Source organism: Electrophorus electricus, chromosome 14, assembly GCF_013358815.1.
Source record: "Electrophorus electricus isolate fEleEle1 chromosome 14, fEleEle1.pri, whole genome shotgun sequence".
NCBI classification, from domain to species: Eukaryota; Metazoa; Chordata; class Actinopteri; order Gymnotiformes; family Gymnotidae; genus Electrophorus; species Electrophorus electricus.
Window position 1 is genome coordinate 19,139,634 of NC_049548.1, and position 22,500 is coordinate 19,162,133.

The following is a 22,500-nucleotide window of genomic DNA, read 5'->3' on the forward strand; positions in this document are numbered from 1 at the left end:
TTCATGTATTTCAGAAAGGTTATTGACTTTATCTGGCACAAAGCTTTTTTTGAATAAACTTCTTGAAAGTAGCATGAGGGTAAAAGATATGACCTAATTAAAAGAAAGTTTACAGAAAATAAGTGTGGCATAAAAACTGCACCTGGTGGAGAAGTATTGCCAGACCTGGGCCCTTTACCTGCTGGAGCAGTACCTGATGGCCACTCCCCTTATATGTGGGGCCACTCCCCTTATACACAATGTCACTCCCCTCATATGTTGGGCCACTCCCTTTATACACAATGTCACTCCCCTTATATGTTGGGCCACTCCCCTTATACGAGGGCAGTGGTCCTGCTGTCTTCTAGGGGTCTCACAACCACAGGCTTCAGGGCAGAAGATGTAAAAGGCTGTTGGTGCACAGCCAACCCTGAACGTCACCTTGTTGATGCAGAGGAGGATGGTGTCGTCCGCGTTTCTCTTGTAGGCAGTGATGGTTGTCCCCTGCTGGCACCATTTATGGAGAGCGAGCTGGTTAGAGGTCTGGGAGTGTAGCGGGGGTTGAAATCCTAGAACACACTGAAAGGGAGTGAGCTTTGCATGGTGGAGAGAACTCTGGTTGTACTCCACCCACGGGAGGTAGGAGCTTCAGGTATCTGGGTGTTCCTGGAAACAGAGGCGCAGAAACTTACCCAGCTCCTGGTTAACTCTCTCCGCCTGCCCATTGGCCTCTGGGTGGTGAACTAAACCCTCCGGTCTGACTCAATGTCTTCAGGTAGCCCAAACTGTCAGAGGTTGTTGTAGAAGAGCAGGTTGGCTGTTTCAAGTGCAGTGTGAAGTGGTGTAGGACAACAAACTGGACCGTCTTCAAGAAGGGATCAAAAACAGCAAGGATGACCTGGTTTCTCTCGGAAGTGGGCAGGTCTGTTATAAAATCCACAGCCAGGCGAGACCAAAGACGATGTAGTGTAGGGAGAGGGAGTGGCAGGTGGAGCAGCCAGCAGGTGGAGCAGCCAGCAGGTGGAGCAGCCAGCAGATGGAGCAGCCAGCAGATGGAGCAGCCAGCAAGTGGTGTGGATGGGGTTTAGCTGCATGCACACTCCACGCGCAACACAATATGCCTTATTAAATCCTTATGTATCAGTGGCCATTGGTAGCATGTTTCCAACTGGGAGGTGTGCGCTGATCCTGGGTGCCCCGACGTGTGCCCTGAGTGACATTGTGGAGGGATGTAGAGCTGATCTGGTGGGGCAGTGGGGATGGGGGTTAGCTGCAGCGATGTCCCAATCTAGATCCCAGCGGCCAGGTCCCGTGAAGCAGAAAGGGGGCAGGGCTGGCTTGCACCTGTTTCCAGCTGGATGTGAGGAGTACGTTCCCACAGGACTTCCATGTAGAGCACTCATGGCATGGCACTCATGGAGGCAATCAGAACTGAAACCCGGATTCACAGAGGGGCTCTCCATACAGCTGAGGGGCTTGAGCGCCAAACCCTAATTCTAACCCTAACCCAGATTTGCAGAGAGGCTCTCCATACAGTGGACGAGATGGTCAGCCATGGTCTGGCATGTTCATTTGGACCACTAGGAGCTCGGTGCGGAACGCTCACAGTGTTCCCCTGTTGTGGCTACACATTCTGTAACAGCGGGAGGGAAGGAGTGAGGTGCGAGTGTAGGGAGGGAGCGAGACGCGAGTGTAGGGAGGGAGCGAGACGCGAGTGTAGGGAGGGAGCGAGGCACGAGTGTAGGGAGGGAGCGAGATGCATGTGTAGGGAGGGAGCGAGGCACAAGTGTAGGGAGGGAGCGAGATGCATGTGTAGGGAGGGAGTGAGGTGCGAGTGTAGGGAGAGAGCGAGACGCGAGTGTAGGGAGGGAGTGAGGTGCGAGTGTAGGGAGGGAGTGAGACGTGAGTGTAGGGAGGGAGCGAGATGCATGTGTAGGGAGGGAGTGAGGTGCGAGTGTAGGGAGAGAGCGAGACGCGAGTGTAGGGAGGGAGTGAGGTGCGAGTGTAGGGAGGGAGTGAGACGCGAGTGTAGGGAGGGAGCGAGATGCATGTGCAGGGAGGGAATGAGGTGCGAGTGTAGGGAGGGAGTGAGGTGCGAGTGTAGGGAGGGAGCGAGACGTGAGTGTAGGGAGGGAGCGAGATGCATGTGCAGGGAGGGAGTGAGGTGCGAGTGTAGGGATGGAGCGAGATGCGAGTGTAGGGAGGGCGCGAGACGCATGTGTAGGGAGGGAGTGAGGTGCGAGTGTAGGGAGGGAGCAAGACGCGAGTGTAAAGAGGGAGCGAGATGCATGTGTAGGGAGGGAACCGAGGCACGAGTGTAGGGAGGGAGTGAGGTGCGAGTGTAGGGAGGGAGCGAGACGCGAGTGTAGGGAGGGAGCAAGACGCGAGTGTAGGGAGGGAGCGAGATGCATGTGTAGGGAGGGAGCGAGGCACGAGTGTAGGGAGGGACCGAGATGCATGTGTAGGGAGGGAGCGAGGCACAAGTGTAGGGAGGGAGCGAGATGCATGTGTAGGGAGGGAGCGAGGCACGAGTGTAGGGAGGGAGCGAGATGCATGTGTAGGGAGGGAGTGAGGTGCGAGTGTAGGGAGAGAGCGAGACGCGAGTGTAGGGAGGGAGCGAGATGCATGTGTAGGGAGGGAGTGAGGTGCGAGTGTAGGGAGAGAGCGAGACGCGAGTGTAGGGAGGGAGCGAGATGCATGTGCAGGGAGGGAATGAGGTGCGAGTGTAGGCAGGGAGTGAGGTGCGAGTGTAGGGATGGAGCGAGATGCGAGTGTAGGGAGGGCGCGAGACGCATGTGTAGGGAGGGAGCGAGATGCATGTGTAGGGAGGGAGCGAGGCACGAGTGTAGGGAAGGAGTGAGACGCGTGTGTAGGGAAGGAGTGAGGTGCGAGTGTAGGGAGGGAGCCAGATGCGAGTGTAGGGAGGGAGTGAGATGCATGTGTAGGGAGGGAGTGAGGTGCGAGTGTAGGGAGAGAGCGAGACGCGCGTGTAGGGAGGGAGCGAGACGTGAGTGTAGGGAGGGAGCGAGATGCATGTGCAGGGAGGGAGTGAGGTGCGAGTGTAGGGATGGAGCGAGATGCAAATGTAAGGAGGGAGCGAGACGCAGGTGTAGGGAGGGAGCGAGACGCGAGTGTAGGGAGGGAGCGAGACACGAGTGTAGGGAGGGAGCGAGACACGAGTGTAGGGAGGGAGCGAGGCACGAGTGTAGGGACGGAGTGAGACGCGTGTGTAGGGAGGGAGTGAGGTGCGAGTGTAGGGAGGGAGCGAGATGCATGTGTAGGGAGGGAATGAGGCGCGAGTGTAGGGAGAGAGCGAGACGCGAGTGTAGGGAGGGAGCGAGATGCATGTGTAGGGAGGGAGTGAGGTGCGAGTGTAGGGAGAGAGCGAGACGCGAGTGTAGGGAGGGAGCAAGACGCGAGTGTAGGGAGGGAGCGAGACGTGAGTGTAGGGAGGGAGTGAGACGTGTGTGAAGAAGGAGGTTCTTTATGATCCATAATGATGATGAACAGAAAAAACTAAGTGGAAAGCTGGCACAAGTTAAGAACAAAAAGCCAAATAAACCAAAGATAAGCGCTGGCAGTAAAGGCTCGAGGTGTGTAGACGCAGGAGAGGAGCAAACCTCAGCAGTTTTACTTTCAGTACACACTCGGGGCATCAGAGACATGGAAGTCGAGATGAAATGTGCAGCCCTGGATTGGGGCTCCTGTGAGCTTAAATAGTGAAACAAAGAAACAAACGAGGCACAGGTTTAAGTGATTAGTACTCAGGTGATCGGGAGCCAGGCAGGCGCAGTGTGTGTGTGTGTGTGTAGGTGTGTATGTTTGTGTGTTTGTGTGGGCATGTCTCTCAGGCCGTGTGCCTGGCACACTGTGACAGAATTTCGGCTGCCAAAAGAGTTTGCCAACAGCGCAAAGAAAATAAAACTGCACTTTTAAACAGAACACTGAAAAAAGGAGATTTGAGGAAAAATATTTCCAAAAATGAATGCTGAATGTACCAGATTTAACACTCTCTCTAATACTCAGAAATGACCACACCTGCTAGGGGAACACAAGGAGAATACACACACACAGGAGAGACAAAAAATTGATCTCACTATAACACAAACACCTTACTTTATTTATGACCCTCCGTTTGTAATGTATTATGCATATTTTATTGTATTATTATTGTATTATTATTTTTGAATACCTTCATCAAAAATTAAATAAATAAATAAATCATTTATTTGCGACGGATGCTGTCACAAAGCAGCTTTACAAATGTCCAAGTCCAAGCCCCCAGTGAGCAAGCCAAGGTGACAGCGGCAAGGAAAAACTCCCTAGAGTATGAAGAAGAAACCTTGAGAGGAACCAAGACTCCTCTTCTCTTCTCTGGCCAACAACTGTCACCACAATAATAACTATTTTAAGAGAAAAAGAAATAAAAAATGAAAAAATGCGCAATTAATGTCTAGTCCAACTTTCTAGAGGTGCTAGTCTTGTTCCGATGGTGTGTATGCTGTTCGAGATCCATCCCGCAAAAGAATGTCCATTAAGGGCAACGGAGACTTCATGCTCTGTAAGCCAAGCTTTGGCAAAAACAAATGCACCGCTGTTTGTCAAGACAATAAAGCACCTTGAAATAAATTGACTTGAGAGAGACAGAGAGAGAGAGAGAGAGAGAGGGAGAGAGAGAGAGGGAGAGAGAGAGAGGGAGAGAGAGAGAGAGAGAGGGAGGGAGGGAGAAAGGGAGAGACAGAGACAGAGAGAGGGAGAGAGAGAGAGAGAGAGAGCGAGAAAGACAGAGAGAGAGAGAGAGAGAGAGAGCTGGATTTGCTTTTGCTGACTATCTGTCTTGCTCTAAACTGCCTAATCTGCCTAAAGAGTTCTGAGTGTGTGTGTGTGTGTGTGTGTGTCTGTGTGTGTGTGTGTGTGTGTATGTGTGTGTGTGTGTGTCTGTGTGCTTATGTGTGTGTTCTCATTCAAGATTCAAGATTCAAAATAGCTTTACTGTTACGAGAAAAAGGCAACAATAATTACAAAATAGGTGACAGTCATGAATAAAAATAATTCAAAATAAGTTTTGGTAATATTTACAAAATGTATGTATATATATATATATATATATATATATATATATATATATATATATATATATATATATATATATATATACCAACAAACACAAAGGGTTTATAAAGGAAGAACATAGCATACCGACACAGCAAATGAGACAAAACCAAAACATACAACACATGAAGAGAAAAGCAGGATATAAACGAAAGGCCATGCTGGACGACGCTGCTGGAGGGAGCGACACCGTTGCAACCTAAAACTTTATTGACATGACTGTCAATTTTTAGCTTTGACAAAGCATTAAAAAATGAAAAAAAGTGCTAAAAAGATTCAAAACATGAACTGAGATGTAAAGAATAAAAAGAAATATTTAACAAAACAACATTAAAAATCAAATCTCTCTCTCTCTCTCTCTCTCTCTCTCTCTCTCTCTCTCTCTCTCTCTCTGTCTCTCTCTCTCTCTCTCTCTCTCTCTCTGTCTGTCTCTCCTACTTGTTCTGCCTCTCTGTCTTCTCTTGGTAGGTAGGAGACAGGGTGATGGTTCTGGAGAGGTGTGGTCTCTGGCAGGAGGTGGTTCTTGTGAAAGCTGACCACACCTTCCTCATGCCTGAGGGCATGACCTATGAAGAGGGTGCCGCCTTTCCTGTCAGCTACATCACCGCCTACGTGTTGCTGTTCGAAATGGCCAACATCAGACCCAACAAGAGTGTTCTCATCCACATGGCAGCAGGTTGGGAGACTATGGAAACACACACACACACACACACACACACACACACACACACACACACATACACACAGACACAGACAGACAGACAGACAGACACACAGATTAAAGGCTGGGTTAAGGTCTGGATGAAGCTTTAGATTCCTTATCTTTATGGCCCAAACCTTGTTCATATAGTTTGGTTTCATGGTTCCAAGTGTTATATGGTTGGTTTTGCAGTTTGAGCCTGTGAATGGCTGTCTGGTGACCCAGACCATGATCATGTGACTGGTGTTTAGTGTGACCCAGATGATGATCATGTGACTGGTGTTTAGCGTGACCCAGATGATCATGTGACTTGTGTTTAGTGTGACACAGACCATGATCGTGTGACTGGTATTTGGCATGACCCAGACCTTGATCATGTGACTGGTGTTTGGTGTGACCTAGACCCTGATCATGCCTCCAAAATTACTGACTGTGTCAGTTCCCCATGAGCACATGACTGGCTACCCTATGATTTGGTAACTTGCTTCCTGCCTCTTTTTGATGCACAGCCAATCAGGGCATACACAGAATAGCACTGTAATTTTGATTGGCTGGAGCTAGTTTTATAAAGCTTCACAGACTATGGAGCAGTGTCTTGCTAGCTCCCTTCCTCATAGACAGCACACTCAGACTGTATCAGGAATTATATGGAAATGACACTTGGGATATTACTGAGAATAACATGTCACAATGATTTGAATTAATTGTATTTAAAAATGTAATGTGCTTTTGTTGATAAAATTGTCAAATAGGTGTCTCTTGCAGTGCTGCCAGCAAAATAACATTGTCTTCTTCAGTAGCCAGAAAAAAACACAGAAAGACATTTCCTGTGTTTTATACAGGAACCCATTTCATATCTGCTCTGCCTTCTGTTGGCTGATTTGAGGTTTAATATTGAAATGTGAGGGCTCTAGCCGTGACAGTGTGTTCTGTGATCTGTTGGCCAAAACAAGCCTGAATATGGTTGTGAATGCCCATTAAACAGGCAGCTGTCTTACAGGCTACTTCAGCTCGTTGCCAGTTCGGGAAGCAAAACAGGAAACAGGCACGTTCATGGTCCCAGAAGCACTTAAGCAACCCCAATCTCAAAAACAGTGGTGACAAATTTGACCCCAATGTATTCTGCTAGGCCAACTGCTCATAGAGTTCCTGAAGTTGTTCACTGTTACATTGTGTTACAGAGTGTTCCGAAGTTGTTAACTGTTACATTGTGTTATGGGGTGTCCTCAAGTTATTCACTGTTACATTGTGTTACAGGGTGTCCTCAAGTTGTTCACTGTTACACTGTGTTACAGTGTTCTCTGAAGTTGTTCTTTGTTACATTGTGTTATGGAGTGTTCCGAAGTTGTTCACTGTTGCACTGTGTTACGGAGTGTTCCGAAATTGTTCACTGTTACATTGTGTTATGGGGTGTCCTCAAGTTATTCACTGTTACATTGTGTTACAGGGTGTCCTCAAGTTATTCACTGTTACATTGTGTTACAGGGTGTCCTCAAGTTGTTCACTGTTACACTGTGTTACAGTGTTCTCTGAAGTTGTTCTTTGTTCCATTGTGTTATGGAGTGTTCCGAAGTTGTTCACTGTTACAATGATACTGTTACATTGTATCATTGTATCTTCAGAGAAGAAGGAAAAAGACATGGATTCAGAAAGAACAAGCGTTTCCATGCACTGATCGCCCAGTATCGGCTAAGGCCTTCCTGAAATTGTCAGAGTTTTGGCCTATCATTGCGTTCATCCTTCAGTAATCACCGCTGCACGTTCACTGCTAGTCCGTTAAGTAACCCACCCATCATCCACTTCCACTGTGTAAAACTGCTTACATATGCTGCCCTCTCAACCTGACTGATGTGGTTTTGGATAACTTAGCCCAGAGTATCACTCACCCCAGAGTGTGGATCACTCACCCCGCAAGCATGTGGATCATTCACCCTACAGCGTGTTGATCACTCAGACCAGGGCTTGACTCAGATATGTAAATTTAGGATATTGGGATTTTTTTTTTTTTGCTGAACTAGGTATAATGGAAACAACATGCACAAGTTAAAAGTGCATGGGTGGGGACTAACTGCCAGTAGGAGGAATACTTTGATATATTCTGTAAATTCTATACAAGAAAACAATGGATAGTACCCTAATCCTAAAATAATGGCATAAAATAAAACTGTATACTTAATTGCATAAAATACATTTCATCCAGACACATTTGTATCTGAGCACCCTTATGAATTATGTGTAACTCATTATGTAGTTGGGTGCTCAATTATACGGCAAAGCAGTTATATTTTTGTAGCACATTTTCATGTTCAGAGTTCATTCAAAGTGCTTGACATTAGGGAAAGATAAAATGGTAGTTAAAAGATCATGAAACAATAAAATGGAACAAGAGCATTGAGATAAACTAGTCAAGTAAAAAAGTAATTTGATTTTTATTTTAGGGATGAAGTCCCATTGTGTGTGTGTGTGTGTGTGTGTGTGTGTGTGTGTGTGTGGACCATGTTGAGTGTGTGAACCTCATCGAGTGTGTGTTGGTCCCAGCGAGTTTGTGTGGACCACAGCGAGTGTGTCTGGATCCCAGCGAGTGTGTGTGGACCACAGTGAATGTGTGCAGATCACAGCGAGTGTGTGTGGATCCCAGCGAGTGTGTGTGGACCACAGTGAATGTGTGCAGATCACAGCGAGTGTGTGTGGACCACGTCGAGTGTGTGGACTACATTGAGTGTGTGCAGGTCCCAGCGAGTTTGTGTGGACCACAGTGAGTGTGTGTGTATCTCAGCGAGTGTGTCTGGATCCCAGCGAATTTGTGTGGACCACAGCAAGTGTATCAGGACCACAGCGAGTGTGTTTGGATCCCAGCAAGTGTGTGAGGATACCAGCCAATGTGTGTGGGCTACAGTGAATGTGTGTGGACCACACACTCACTGTGGTCTGCACACACAGTCACTGTGGTCCACATACTCTCACTGGGTCCACTAATTAAACGATCATCTGATCTCTTACAATTAATATTCACTAGTTAATGACTCACAAACTCACAAAAAGTTGTCATGGTAAATTTCCATTATCTAAATAAAAACTTCTAAAGTTTCCCATTTTCTCATTCTTTTTTTCTCTCTATTTCTTTCTCTCTCTGTCTCTGTCTCTCTCTCTCTCTCTCTCTCTCTCTCTCTCTCAACGTTGTACTCATATTGCACAGGTGGAGTTGGCATTGCTGCCACACAGCTATGCCAGACAGTGAGTGATGTCACGGTCTTTGGCACAGCCTCAGCCAATAAGCACGAGGTGATCAAACAGGGCGGAGTCATGCACCCCATCGACTACCGAACCCGCGACTACGTAGAGGAGATCCGCAAGATTAGCCCTCAAGGTGAGAGGGGTTCATAAATATTACTCTTAGTGGTGAAGGGGTTTATTAAACGTTACCTTTAATGATGAGGGGGCGTTAATAAACATTACATAAAGATCAGCCCCACAGGGAAAGGGTCTGACAAAGATCAGCCCCAAAGGTAAGGGATCTGAACAGCAGAGGAACAGAACACTCTGGTCCTGTTAGCTTTTTCTGATAGGCTTACAGTGACCTGCACTCTGCAGAGTCTGAACATCGTTCATGTTAGATACTGGTCAGGGAAGTAGTTGTGGTGTTCCTGGGTTAGATGTGCCTTTTTTACCACACTGTGACAAAGGCCAGTGATAAGCAGGAGACCTGATCTTAGACCAGAGGCTCTGAAGATGTTTAACTTTGGTTTGTGCGTTTTCCTGATCCTAGACCAGCTCATTCACCGGACCCATCAGACATGTGGGAGGCGGTCTGCGCAGGGGGGGGGGGTGTTCTGCTGTTGACTTTTGACCTGGATGAGTCATAGTGCAGGGCTCACACTCTCCAGACACACACACACACACACACACACACACACACACACACACACACACACACACACACTCCTGGCTCCAGAGACTTACAGCTAAAGGGCACAGACTACTGATAAGAGAATGGAGTTAGCACAGGATGTGGACAGCTCCTCTCCTCACTATCACACACACACACACACACACACACACACACACACACACACATGCACACACACATGCACACACACACACACACACACTAACACATCCCCCATACATCCACTGCCTCACACACACACACACACACACACACATGCACACACACATGCACACACACACACACACATACACACACACACACTAACACATCCCCCATACATCCACTGCCTCACACACACCTCACACATTACACCCCGTGATCACACTCATGTCTTATATTTCATTACCTTTAACAGTGTTAACTCTCCTCATCTTCCAGGCTTAGATGTTGTACTGGATCCCCTGGGAGGGTCAGACACCCAGAAGGCTTTTAACCTGCTCAAGCCCATGGGGACACTTGTTGTGTATGGTAAGGAAGTGTGTTTGTGCATTTCTCTGTCATCTGTCTTCATGGTTTTGTGTGTGGGCACATATGTCTGCACATAAATGTGCACCTGCGTGTGTGTGAGTGTATGTGTGTCCCTGTATGAGAGTGTATGCGTGTGTGTGTGAGTGTGTGTGTGTGTGAGTGTGTGTGTGTGTTTGTGTGTGAGTGTGTGTGTGTGTGTGTGTGTGTGTGTGTGTGTGTGTGTAACAGTGCTCCCAGAGTGACACTTACATGTGCTTCTTCTCATCACTTTTGTAAAACTGCTGCCGTTTGACGAGGGTTATAGCAAGCATTAATATTGAGGTTTCTCATAGCAGATATGGGTTTTTGTTTGGTTGGTTGGCTGGGTGTTTGTAATTCCATTACATTATGGTCTGAACTTGTCCATCGTGCACCACCTGAGGTGTCATGTGTTCCTGTGTCCTGTGTGCTCGCATGTCCTGTGTGTTCCCATGCCCTGTATGTTCCTATGTCTTGTGTTCCCATGTCCTGGGTGATACGTGTCCTGTGTGATCCCGTCTGGCTGTGCAGGAGCCGCTAACAGACTATCAGGACAGAGGAAGAACCTGTTAGCCCTGGCCAAGTCCTGGTACAGCCAGTTTACCATCAGTGCCCTGAGTCTCATGCACTCCAACAAGGCCGTGTGCGGTTTCCACCTGGGCTACCTGGATAATGAGTTCGCCCTTATCTCAGGTGTGCTTCAAAAACTGCTCCACCTGTACCAGCAGGGCAAGATCAAACCACGCATCGACTCCACCTACCACTTTGAGCAGGTGCGTGAGTGTGTGTGTGTGTGTATGTGTGTGCGTGTGTGTGTGTGTTGTGTGTGTGTGAGACATCTTGTGCTCCTCAGCCTGTCTCTCCCTCTGTCTCTGTGTCTTTTTTTACGTGCAAGATTGCTTCTGTCTGCTATTTCATATGTCTATCACTATCACTGGGTTTCCATTCAAATGTTTCACAAATGCAATTCACATTTCTAAAAAGTCAACAGATACAAATGTGAATCAAGTCGTGTTTCCATCCATTACCATTTTCCGACAAATCATAATGAGGCAACACAATAAGGGGACGTGTTCTCTCACTACAGTACTGTGTTAGGTCAGGCATACATCCTACAACTTTTAAAATACGGGCATAAAACCTTTTCTAAATATCAGGTTGGATTTTTATTGGGGTTTTTTTTGTTTGTTTTTAGCTTTTTTTATTTAGTTTTCTTATGTGCAATTTGCATAAAAATGTAAATTGAAAACCCACTGATTTCTCTCCTTGGCTCCCTCTCTTTCAGTCTCTTTCTGTCTCTGCCTATGAAACGGTGTATACTTGCACTGAGATGCCCACTGGTGGCAGCACAGCATGTTAGAAACACACAAGCTGTGTGTGTGTGTGCATGTGCGTGTGTGTGTGTCTTGCTAAAGGTTACAAATCATTTTGACTTGTTTACATGAACCTAGGAGTCTCTATAGAAACATGTTGCCCATGACAACAGGGGAAGAGTGAATAGCACCATCCGCTTGCGTTTTTCAAGTTCAAAGTTCAACAGCTTCTGAAGGGTCCCAGAGAGTGAGATGAGTGGGCTGGAGGACTTGTTCACAGAAGGACCAGGGTACTTAGTCAGCTGTTCCACACCTGTGTGGGTAGAGGCACATGTGTGTGGGTGTACAGGCACATGTGTGTGGGTACAGGCCAGAATATGCCTGGGAAGACTCTTGTAGAGGAGGAGCTTTTGGGAGAGAGGATGAGCTCTCCTGGAGGAGGTTGGTCCTCTCCACCCTCCCTGGCCTTGCCGACCCAGGATCCACAGCAGTTGCTAAGGGACTGGGCGACTTTACCTTGGCTCTGGTCGTCAGGGTGATTTGTTGTGTTGCTATAGAGACAGGACCCGAGTAAAGAGATTGGTCCTTTTTCGGCACAACTGAATAAGTGAAATCGATTTGAAGTGTGTTTTTGTAATTGTTGCTGCTGAACCTACTCACCTTGTGGTTTCTATGATGCTTTTTCTTACAAGTTTCCATTCTTTTCTAGTTTTATTTCTCTTTATTATTAATACATTGAAAATAACAATAATAAAAGTAATGTTTTAATGTAATTTCTTACTGAACTTAGCTTACAAACTTCTTATTTTTATATCTGTCTCCCTTTTTTTCTGTCTCTCTCTTTCTGTCTGTCTCTCTCTCTCTCACTGTATCTCTCTCTCTCTCTCTCTCTCTCTCTCTCTCTCTCTCTCTCTCTCTCTGTTTTCTCTCAGGTGAGTGATGCCATGCGGCGAATGCAGGACAGAAACAACATTGGTAAAGTGATCCTGCTCACTGAGCCCAAGAAGGAAGAGCCCAAATCCAAAGAGGATTCCAAAGATCAGAAGGAGGAGGGGCAAAATGACATCAAGAAGGAGGAGCCTAAAGAGGGGGTGGAGACAGAGCAACCAAAGACAGGAGAGAGTTAGGCCAACTCCCCGATGCTGTGATGTCTTTTAATAATGAGAGTCACTTCTTCAGATGGGAAGAGCTGAAATCTAAAATCCAGGGCTTGATCTTCACTGGGGTGGGGTGGGGTGGGGCTGTGATCATACACAGCCATTCTTTTCCAAATAAACCGCAGAGCAGATCCATAAGAATAATTTAGGATGTTTGGTATTTCCAAGGGACCTGGCCCATTTTACATTAAATACTCTGTGGAATGCATTACGCCAGTGGAACCAGAAAAATGTTAGAATGTTGAAATATTAAATCAAATCACCCACAACAGCTGATGAACATGGGATGGCTTTTAAAAATGTATTTGCAAACGTAAAGGCCTAAAAAAAAAGCATATTGAAATATATTTTGCATACATAAAGGCCTAAAACAGCACATTTCATTGATCAACCTCATGGGCCCCCACCCTAATCCTGAATCATCTCTGCAAAAGGAAAAAAAATAGCTACAAACAGATTTATTGTTATTTTGTTTTCCATTAGTTAATCAATAAGGAGTTTGTGCAAGCAAACAGAAGCTGATTTGTGATGTGTGCTGAACAAGTTGAGTTTGTTGGAGAGAGTAGCAGAGACAGTTCACAACACGTCTCTGCTGATTGGGTATTGGACAGTAAACATGTCACTCACACACGATTCCGACAGGGTCAGGGGCGGACTGGAAGCCTGCTCTCACACCACAGACTGTAATCTGGGCTGTAGTCTGTCACGCACCTAAGGAAACACACGGCCAGCACTCTGTTTTGGGGTTTGGAGGAACCTCTTTCTAAATGAGGATGACCAACTATCATGAGGTTAGGTAGTTAGTATTTCTTTGGTCGTATACTGAACCCTTCGGATTGCCGAAGATCAGCCAAGCTAGTGCAGGGTTCTGGAGTTGCACCCACTGCAGGCCAGCCTTCTCGAGTACTGCGTCAGCTGTTTCTAGTGTCCTCTACTCAAGGGTTAGCCACCCAGTCACAGCAAAGAGCCTGCCAGACCTTCACTGCCTTTCAGTCACATTCCACCAAAAGGTTTAGATGTTATATGAGTTAAACGAGTTAAAATCTTCACTGTTTTTTCTGTGTCATATAAGATTTCCACCCTGCTGAATGTGTTTGTATCCAGCTGTCTGCCTTACTTCTTCTTTGATCCAGAATATCTTTATCACACACACACACACACACACACACATGTGCGCGCGCACACACACACACACACACACACACACAATAGTGTTCCTGTTAGGAAATTTGAATCTGGTTAACTCAAGGTCATGTTTCTGCTGTTACGTCAGACCTTCCTGTTTTCCCCTCACTGTTCACTGCTGGATCTGAAATGCAAAATATTTTGCAACACAGTCTAGCAGACATGCCACTTAATAGTGCAGTGTCAAATAAGGTCACCCTCGTCCCTTTGACCCCCTTGTAGCCCACTCTGAATCACACCCCTGCAGAGCAGGACCCAGTAAACAGTTAACTCGTGCAGCGGCTTTCAGAAGGAAGCAGATGTTTTTTGCAGCTGTGGTAGATGTAACGCTGTGGTCCTGCTCGGAGGAAACTAAAGTTCATATCCTGACTGAAGCTAACCTTGCACATTCCTCTCTTCTACAGTCTTTCACTCACCTCGCCTGCCCTATCTGCGCTAAGTTCACTCCAGCTCACTTCAACCCCCAAAACAAAGCTCACTTCACTTGGTTCACTTCAACCCCCTAACCAAGAGAAAGACTGGCAGTCATACACATCTGGACTCTTAATTATTGTAACCCTTTTAAAAATGTGAGATATGTTTGATTTATCACTGTGCTTCATTGCCTCTCTTGTGCTTGTCGTCAGTTTTGAGTGGGGTGTGAGTGAAGTCACGGCCCGGAGTGTGGAGCGGGCCAGGGGAGTGTGGGGGTTTTCCGAATGCATTCGGTTTTCCCGCCTCCCAAATGGCGAATGGTGAGGAACAATTTAAGTTTAAGATTTGTGTGCTCACACCATGTTTCTTTTGAAAAACATTGTTACCTTTGATCTGTGCTTTCATCTCTTGCCCACCTCAGCAGACATCAGCTTGAATTTGGTCTCTAAAGGGGTCAAATTGACAGAACTGAGGGGGGCAGCTGTAGTTTGGCTTTGGTACATCCTGTATTGCTTGATGTTTTGAAGTCACTGTTTGTAGAACCTGTAATGACTTGGGCATTCACAAGCCTCCTAAGAAATACTGCTTTTCTTTATCTAATGCTGTTGAAAATGTGATGCTTTAAATGTGTGGTGTTGCAGTTTTGCCTTACAAGATATCTTACAAGTTATTTTACATGTTATCTGGACTGAATAAAATGCTTATGAAAACCACAGCTGTTAGACTTTCTCTTCATTTACAAATTTTCATCACCACTTCGAATGACTGTAGATGTGTGAATTATTCTATGAACTAAACATCGGTGTCAGGAAGGATCTGGTTCTGGTGCGCCCCCTGCTGGGAAGCAGTGTATAACAGTGCACCTATACTCTGTACTTCCATAATGTAAAGCAGAGTATCAATGTGCACAGTGTAAGTATACGGTACAGAGTATCAATACATTTTTACACACTAATAATGATAACGGAGTAGTTACGCTGTAACTGTGGGCGTGTAATGTAGAGTGTTACCTCTATGTAATTCACTACATCAGAGAGGAACACTGATTCTTTGCTAAGTGTAATTACTAAGCTGTTTAATGCCATAAAATTGAAATACCATGCACAGCACAGGAGAAGCGGTCTTAGGTTACTATTACAAGATTCTTTTATTTCTATACAAGAAACAACAGAAAAAGTACACGTTTAACCCTGAATCAACTATTCAAATATTTAACGGCACTATTTATTCAGTGCAAAGGATAACTAGCTGAAGACACATTAATGTAAATGCTCTAAACTTGTGACAACTACAATTATTAATATTTCACCTTCATAACATGATTTTCATTAACATTTTAGAAGTCATTAACAACTATTGTTTTACCTTCTGCAGCATGTGTATACAAATATTCTTTACATTTTTTTTTACATTACATTCTTATATTGATAGCAGTTTATACTTCAACATTACCATTTGGAATGAATATTAACAATTATGTGATATTCATTTCAAATAGTACTGCTTGTTCAGTTTACTGAAGGGTTCCTCCATTCACCTAGACGTTCATTGGTTCATTCTTCTAAGCCTGCTGTCTTTAGTGTCTGAGTCAAGCGTCTGATATAGGTGGAGTCCGGATATCCATTCCTACAGGTGCAGGAGAGAAGAGTGAGCTAAAGACATTACCAACAATCTCCATCAAATCAGGTCATCATAAAAAGCAGGAGGATTGCAGAGACTCCAGTGAGCGGCCTATTGTATTGCAATGACAAACACATGTGGACCCTGCACCTACTTATATACACAGCACCGTGGGTAACTGATTTACAAAGTTGCTGAACTGTGTCACTCAACAGGTCGTTTGAATTGCAGTGCAGGTCACATTGTAAATGTATTTTTAATTATTAGTGCATATGAATAATTAGCATAGTTTGTTCAGGAGGCATATCAACATGTACTTGGCAAGCCTGCCACTTTGCTCACAATAACCATTAAGACCCATATGGTTCACCTATTGCACATATCAGTACTGATAACCAAATTTAAAGACGCAGAGGAACTTACTGCCTTGAAGATTGTTTTCTGAACTGAGGCTGCCAGAGAGGACAGTACTGTATGTGTTCTGTGTTTGTGAACAAGATTCACTAATCACCTATTATATCAAATACACAAATAAACAAATAACTGCCTCATAAAGCAATGAGGTTAGGGTTAAAGTTAGGTTATGGTTATGGTTGACGGCAACATGTAATGTGGTTTCCTCAGTAATTTTTAACACAGATACTGCAAACCACCCAAACAAGCACCATTGCCTACAGATGGCAGTTTACCCTTTATATCCCATATAATTCTTCCCCATTTGTAGAAACTATAGATGGTTTCACCATGTTGAACCCAAACTAGTGCATAAATCCCCACACCCTTACATAGGAACTTATTTATACACAGCCAAAATGGTCCGGTCAGGGAGTAATCTTGCCTCAGGGTTACGAAGAATAACATGATCCATGTTTCCTCTACAGGGACTTTAGGACATAAGGTGAGAAGGTGCTGTGAAGGCAGTAGGTTAGATGTGGATATGAATCTAACTGGCTGCATATTAACTGCATGTAGATTAAGGCTTCCTTAAAGTATCTTAGGTTTAGCAACTTGTTGGCTACCTTGCCAGCAGGGCAGACAAACATAAGACTCAACCAGCAAAAGCAAGACAGTGTGGCCCCAGTCAGGGAGAGTTACCATGACTATCGCTGTGTTTTTAAAATCTTTGTATGTTGCTAAAAGAAACATATAAGTGAACATTAGTGACTTCAGTGTTCCTGGAGGTGCTATGAGTCATGTGCTGGTGCTTTGAGTGATGTGTGTTGCAAGAAGTCATGCCATATCTGTTATGTGGAAGCTTGGTGTGTAACAGAGCCAAGTAGTTCTGTATCCTGGGACAACATTTGTAATGATTCACAAGGGTCATCAGTTCTAACAGACCCCAGGACAGTCTGGAAACACTCTTTGACTTTACTCAGTCTATCTGAGAGTCTGAGCCTAAACACTCCTTGATAATACTCACTTAGAGGTGCCTCCTTCTATGTGGGTTTTGTGAGGAATATTGCCCCAAACCACCCTTGCTTCTCTGACCACGCCCTTCTCTTGGCCTCCAGGCGATTCTGTTTTTATGGCGAATGTGAGGCCTTTGTAAAAAGCTTTCTCCAGCAGAGGCAGCAGTTTCTTCGTGGCTTCATTAAGTGGTAAGAAGGCATCAAACCTGTTCCCTTTAAACGGGGCTCCCGGACAGGGATCATGCTCCTGTGGAGAATGCATCTGCAAACTCAAACATCTGTAATGTATTTGGAATTGCCACTATATATTTGTGTGGGAAGCATTAAAAGATTTATAAAAGAAAACATTTGTAGATGACATTTATAGAAGAAAAGCATTTCTTAATGTAAGGTGTCTGGGATAGAAAAGAAAGTCTGTGATCTTACCCCTTGAATACCATCAGGTATTTCATAGATAATCCTCAGTGTTGTGTCTCTTATAAATCCAGGAATTGTGATGGTTGATTCTCGGATCGACATGGTACCTCTGATGCCCCAGCTGCCCTGCTGGACATCTGGTGGGCTGCGATTACAGCTGCCATGCGCTTCTTTCTGACATTGAGAGGTCATTCCGTCACTCAGTGGGACATCTGGACCTTCAAGGGGTGCTAGAACATTCCCTGCCTGACTCACAGAACTTCCTGGGTCCACACTTTCAGTAAAGGATTCCATGTTATGAGAATCAGCTTCAATTTCAATGTTCTTTTGTAAATTGGGTATCATTCTGTGTTCATCAATCTGTTCATCTTCTTCATTTCTTCTGACTGAGATCACATGGTTATTAGTTTTCATGCTCTCCTTGTTTGAAGTACCACCCTCTCCTTTTTGTAACTTCAGGGCAGGTACCATCTCTGACCCTTCCTCTGCAACTTGCTTTCTTTCCACCTTGCCCCAGTCCCTAACTTGGTCGCCTTGATCTTGGTTATCTTGATCTCGGCTGTCTTGGTTTTGGCTGTCTTGGTCTACATTTGTAAATTTTGTGCCTTTGGTTTGGTCAGCTGGGACCTTTTTTGAGTCCCAAGCATTTATTTGGTCAGATATTTTGTATAGGTTCTTCTTAGTAACAACCTGTGCATTTTCAGTAGTTGTTAGTGTTGGATATTCAGTAGGTGGTTCTGAATGGCTGTTGAGTGTGACATGGTCTGGGCTAATGGAAAGAACACTTGGTTTATGAATACTTCCACTCTCCGACTTTGCACATCTAACCCCTGTATAAAATATGTTCTTCACAGCTGCTTCAACCTCCTCACACATTAGCCTGGGGCCCAGGATCATCACTGACTTGGACATGACTAAAATTTTAACCCTCTCATATCTCTGCTTCAATCCAGCAGAGAAGTCTAAAAAAGTCTTGTCCTTGCTGTCTGACACTCCAAATATGGAGAGCGGTAGTGTTCGTGCATCAAAGTCTGTTTCCACTAAGGAGATGAGACCTTTCAAACCATGCTGACATTCTTTCACTTTTTCCAAGTCTGCACCTCTTAGACACAAAGCAAACTCTTCCTTACTAATGTCCTCTTTAAGCTGTAGATCAGATGTCAAATTGTCAATTTCAGAACTGTAAATAGACTTTATATAGAGCCAATGTTTTATGGCCATAGGAACATCCACAGTGAAAAATTCTCTTTTCTGTGAACCTTGTACCTTTCCCTTTTGCCTAGCAGACATGTCTGCCACCATATGTTTGTCTTGACCTGTTCTGATCCTGCCAGAGAAGCTGTTGGATCGCTTTAGAGCTAACCCAGAAGTCATGGCAGGGCTCCTACCTGTATCGCCACATAGGTCCATATGACCGAAAGAGAAAGGCTGAGATTCAGTGGAATAAGCAGGCATCATCACAGGCTTCTTCCCTGTATAGTTGGAAGGAACATGTCCATGTTTCTTCACATCACCTTTTTGTACCAGGATGTCCATCTTGCTCAGACCACTCCCACTGCCAGGCACGGGGTTTGGTTTTAAAGTACTATTCATTGATGGCTTAATAAAGGGGAGAGAACGTGGCTGCCCAACATCCAGAGGCCTCTCATGGCCTTCCTCCAGTTTGGCCCCTTCCTCCAGTTTGGCTGTTGTTTTTGGCTCTTCAGCAAATCTGGTGTCAGCCAAGTTGCCAGTGCACCTATCTCGGCTAAAATTGGCAGCCATTTTTAACTCCTTGCCTGATTCAACACGTTTGGTTTTACGCACTTTGGCTGACTTGAGTTGCTTCTCTGTGCCATCTGAGTTATTGTCTGGAGGCCCTTTAAATTGAGTTTCCTTTGATCTGAGGTCTGGGTTATCCACTGTTCTCCTGTCCATATCCAATGTGGACAACTTGGGGGACGTGGGGGAAACAGAAGGAAAACCTGTGAATTTTTCCATGTTGCCCAAATCACTGGTTTCCATTCTTTTCAAATTTGTTAGGTCATTTCTTTCAACTGGAGTGTCATTTCTTCTGACAAAGAATATATCGTCATTCATCACCCTACTCTGAAGATTTTGCGTAAATCGACTGGAGCACGTGTGCTCATCTGGATACTTCAGGTCACCATAATTATGCCTTCTCGCATTAGAATTTTGGCCTTCATCTTTACTGGCCTGATCATTTCGATTTGAGCTGAATAAGTCATCTGAGGCTTGATATTTGTTCCCTAGTGGCTGAAAGATGTCCGATTGTGCCGGTAGCTCTGATGGTATTTGTTGTGAAAAGGGAAAATTGGATGGAGAGTGAACAACCAGGTGATTCGAGTGTACCTCTCTATCTACCCTCATCCCTTTCACATCAGTAATAAACTGTTTGGCCTCAGACACGTCACTTCCACTTCCAACCAAGTACACATTCCCTTCCTCTTCCTCAATCATGAGCTGTGGCAGTCTATGTTCAAGGGTCTCAATGGCTTGCTCAAGGCCTTTCTCTGGGATGCCAGTCTTAGAGATTTGCTCTTTGCGTAGCTGGGAACCTTTGTCCTGGTACAGCTGGGCCAGATCTTGCCGAGCACGTTTAATAGGGCCCATACCTCGTTCTGAGAGCCCCTTTTTTGGTTTGAGGTACAAGGTGGTGATGTCCTGACACGTTTCGTCCAGAACCTCCACCCTGTGTCGTTTAAGAATGTTTTGGTACTCCTTGGCACAGTATTTATGGAGGTACCGAAAGATGTCTGTGTCCACCACAAAGGAGAAGTCTTCAAAACTGGGCCCGCTTTCAGGTTCCATGTTCCACTCACCTTCCGATAAGATTTCATGCAACTGTTGATGGCTGTCCGTGCTCAGCTGATCTAACCCTGTAACGGTCAATGACAAGGCTCATGGCCTGGCACTCCATGCTTTCATAACATGCTTTCAGTCCTGCTAGCTGTGCTTATGATATCATTATCTATCTGCTTTTTTATGTTTCATGTTTTATGTTTCATGAAGTGTGATGTTAATATAACTCATTGCTAGTTTGAATCATTGTGACATTTGATATGTATAAAGTGGTAAAATGATGAATTGTTTAAGTAATCAGTTACAAGTCACATTATAATTCCTGGCTGAAATCATTACCTGAATTCCTGGCTGTGTGTAGTTCTACATCCAACTCTTCAGTCCACTGCAAAGGTTGCTTAGTTAACCCAAATGCTTCATCTGTCCCTAATGGGCTGTTGGCAGGCATGTCCAGGGGTATGGGGCTGTTTGCAGGCATGTCCAGGGGTAAGTCCACCCTGTCTTTGCTCTCTGTCCATGAGAGTTGTCTGTCTCCAGGTGTCTGTTTTTGTGATTCAGAGCGTTCCATTAAGGAAAGGCAAGCAAGCAAACTTCAATAAGGCTGAACATCTTAAAAGAGCAATAGGCTGAATTGGAATGTATTACATAACATTTAGATGAAATTAAAGTCTTATTGTTTAACCACATGTTTGCAGAGAATGCTCTATGTGCTACATGCTCTATAGAACAGATAAGAGCTCAAAGATCATATTTCATACATTTAAATTTCAAGGAATTGAGCAAATATATGCCAAAAAAGTGAAAAGAACCATATTTGTCTGGAAAAAAACAGCTGCAATGTGGTACCTGTGATTCAAATGATCCTAGCAACAGACTGCTCAGTTTCTGAACTTCAGTATAGCGGCCATCCAGACTGCAAAGGTCTTTGTGGGAATCAAATGTTATGTGAACACCTGGAAAACTTCTTTGCATGGCCAAGAGAGTAGTTTTTCCTTCTGGGAGCTTACTGTGGTCCACTGTCACAGACATGTGTAACAGTACCTGAGACAGAGAGAGGGGGCATAAATTAGGCTGAATATAAAGTGAAAATCAAAAACACACAATGAAAGAGAAATCCTATAAATTACACTTACCTTATCGACATCCAATGATTCATGGTGAAGACTAACTATGACATCATAGTTCTTGTCACCCACCTTAAAAACATGTTTTCCTTGCTGGGCTAGTTTCAAGGCAACTGAATAGATTGAAATAAGACACAACTGAGTCAGGCAGGCTGGTGATATTCATCTTACCATAAGCTTCTGAAGGGCCCTGATTCATTTAGGCATCTGTCCCATTCACTAAAATGCCAGTCAGCATGCTACTGTGGTTGCCTGAACTACGGACGAATCACAGAGCCTCTGTGTGGAAGCAAGACAGTGTGTTCCAGTGATCTCCATATATGCAAGTCTAGCTTAAGGGATCTGTGTGGGGTTGGGGCTACAGGAATACTCAACACCACAGGACAGTTGCAGGACAGCTACAGGACAGCTAGAGGATAGCCACAGTGGTTCGGGGTGATTCAGTGGGGCTTAATAACTGACCCAGGTGAGCATAGCCCCAGAGGAAATGTATGTATCCAAGTAAAGTACAACCACAAGGAAAGAGCTGATCAGACCTCTGGAACTCTGGAACTGTTCAGAAATTTTACTTGAATATATAATAGCCATAATAACCTTATCTAACAACAGCCAGTTCTAACCCTAGAATTCTGTGTCAATAACATCTGTTTAAAAGGAAGCCTTACCTTCACTGTCCTCAAACGTGATGAAGGCAGTGCCAGGTGTGGTCTTGGAAATAGTTACGGAGACGATTTCCCCACCTCCGTTTTTCCTGCGCAGGAAATGGATGTGGATTTTGTCTAACAGTCGATTGTCAGGGATGTCCAGGGGCAGACCGCTGACTCTCACCGCCC

General features: G+C 45.0%; 2 protein-coding genes across 2 annotated transcripts in view; one reads left to right on the plus strand and one right to left on the minus strand.

Moving 5' to 3' along the window:
• Window positions 1-15,010, plus strand: part of LOC113589802 (synaptic vesicle membrane protein VAT-1 homolog) — an 18,923-nt gene extending 3,913 nt beyond the window's left edge. The window contains exons 2-6 of the mRNA XM_027029642.2: window positions 5,560-5,767; window positions 8,988-9,158; window positions 10,119-10,208; window positions 10,758-10,999; window positions 12,472-15,010. Coding sequence (XP_026885443.2) covers window positions 5,560-5,767; window positions 8,988-9,158; window positions 10,119-10,208; window positions 10,758-10,999; window positions 12,472-12,666 — 906 coding nt within the window. The 3' untranslated portion in view covers window positions 12,667-15,010. The remainder of the gene's footprint in view (window positions 1-5,559; window positions 5,768-8,987; window positions 9,159-10,118; window positions 10,209-10,757; window positions 11,000-12,471) is intronic.
• Window positions 15,011-15,409: 399 nt separating this feature from the next.
• Window positions 15,410-22,500, minus strand: part of LOC113589806 — a 7,672-nt gene continuing 581 nt past the window's right edge. Inside the window, exons 2-8 of the mRNA XM_027029650.2 lie at window positions 22,333-22,500; window positions 21,677-21,780; window positions 21,390-21,584; window positions 20,883-21,084; window positions 17,751-20,620; window positions 17,336-17,571; window positions 15,410-15,921 (exon numbers count right to left, since the gene is read on the minus strand). The exon at window positions 22,333-22,500 is cut by the window's right edge and continues 46 nt beyond it. Coding sequence (XP_026885451.2) covers window positions 15,849-15,921; window positions 17,336-17,571; window positions 17,751-20,620; window positions 20,883-21,084; window positions 21,390-21,584; window positions 21,677-21,780; window positions 22,333-22,500 — 3,848 coding nt within the window. The 3' untranslated portion in view covers window positions 15,410-15,848. The remainder of the gene's footprint in view (window positions 15,922-17,335; window positions 17,572-17,750; window positions 20,621-20,882; window positions 21,085-21,389; window positions 21,585-21,676; window positions 21,781-22,332) is intronic.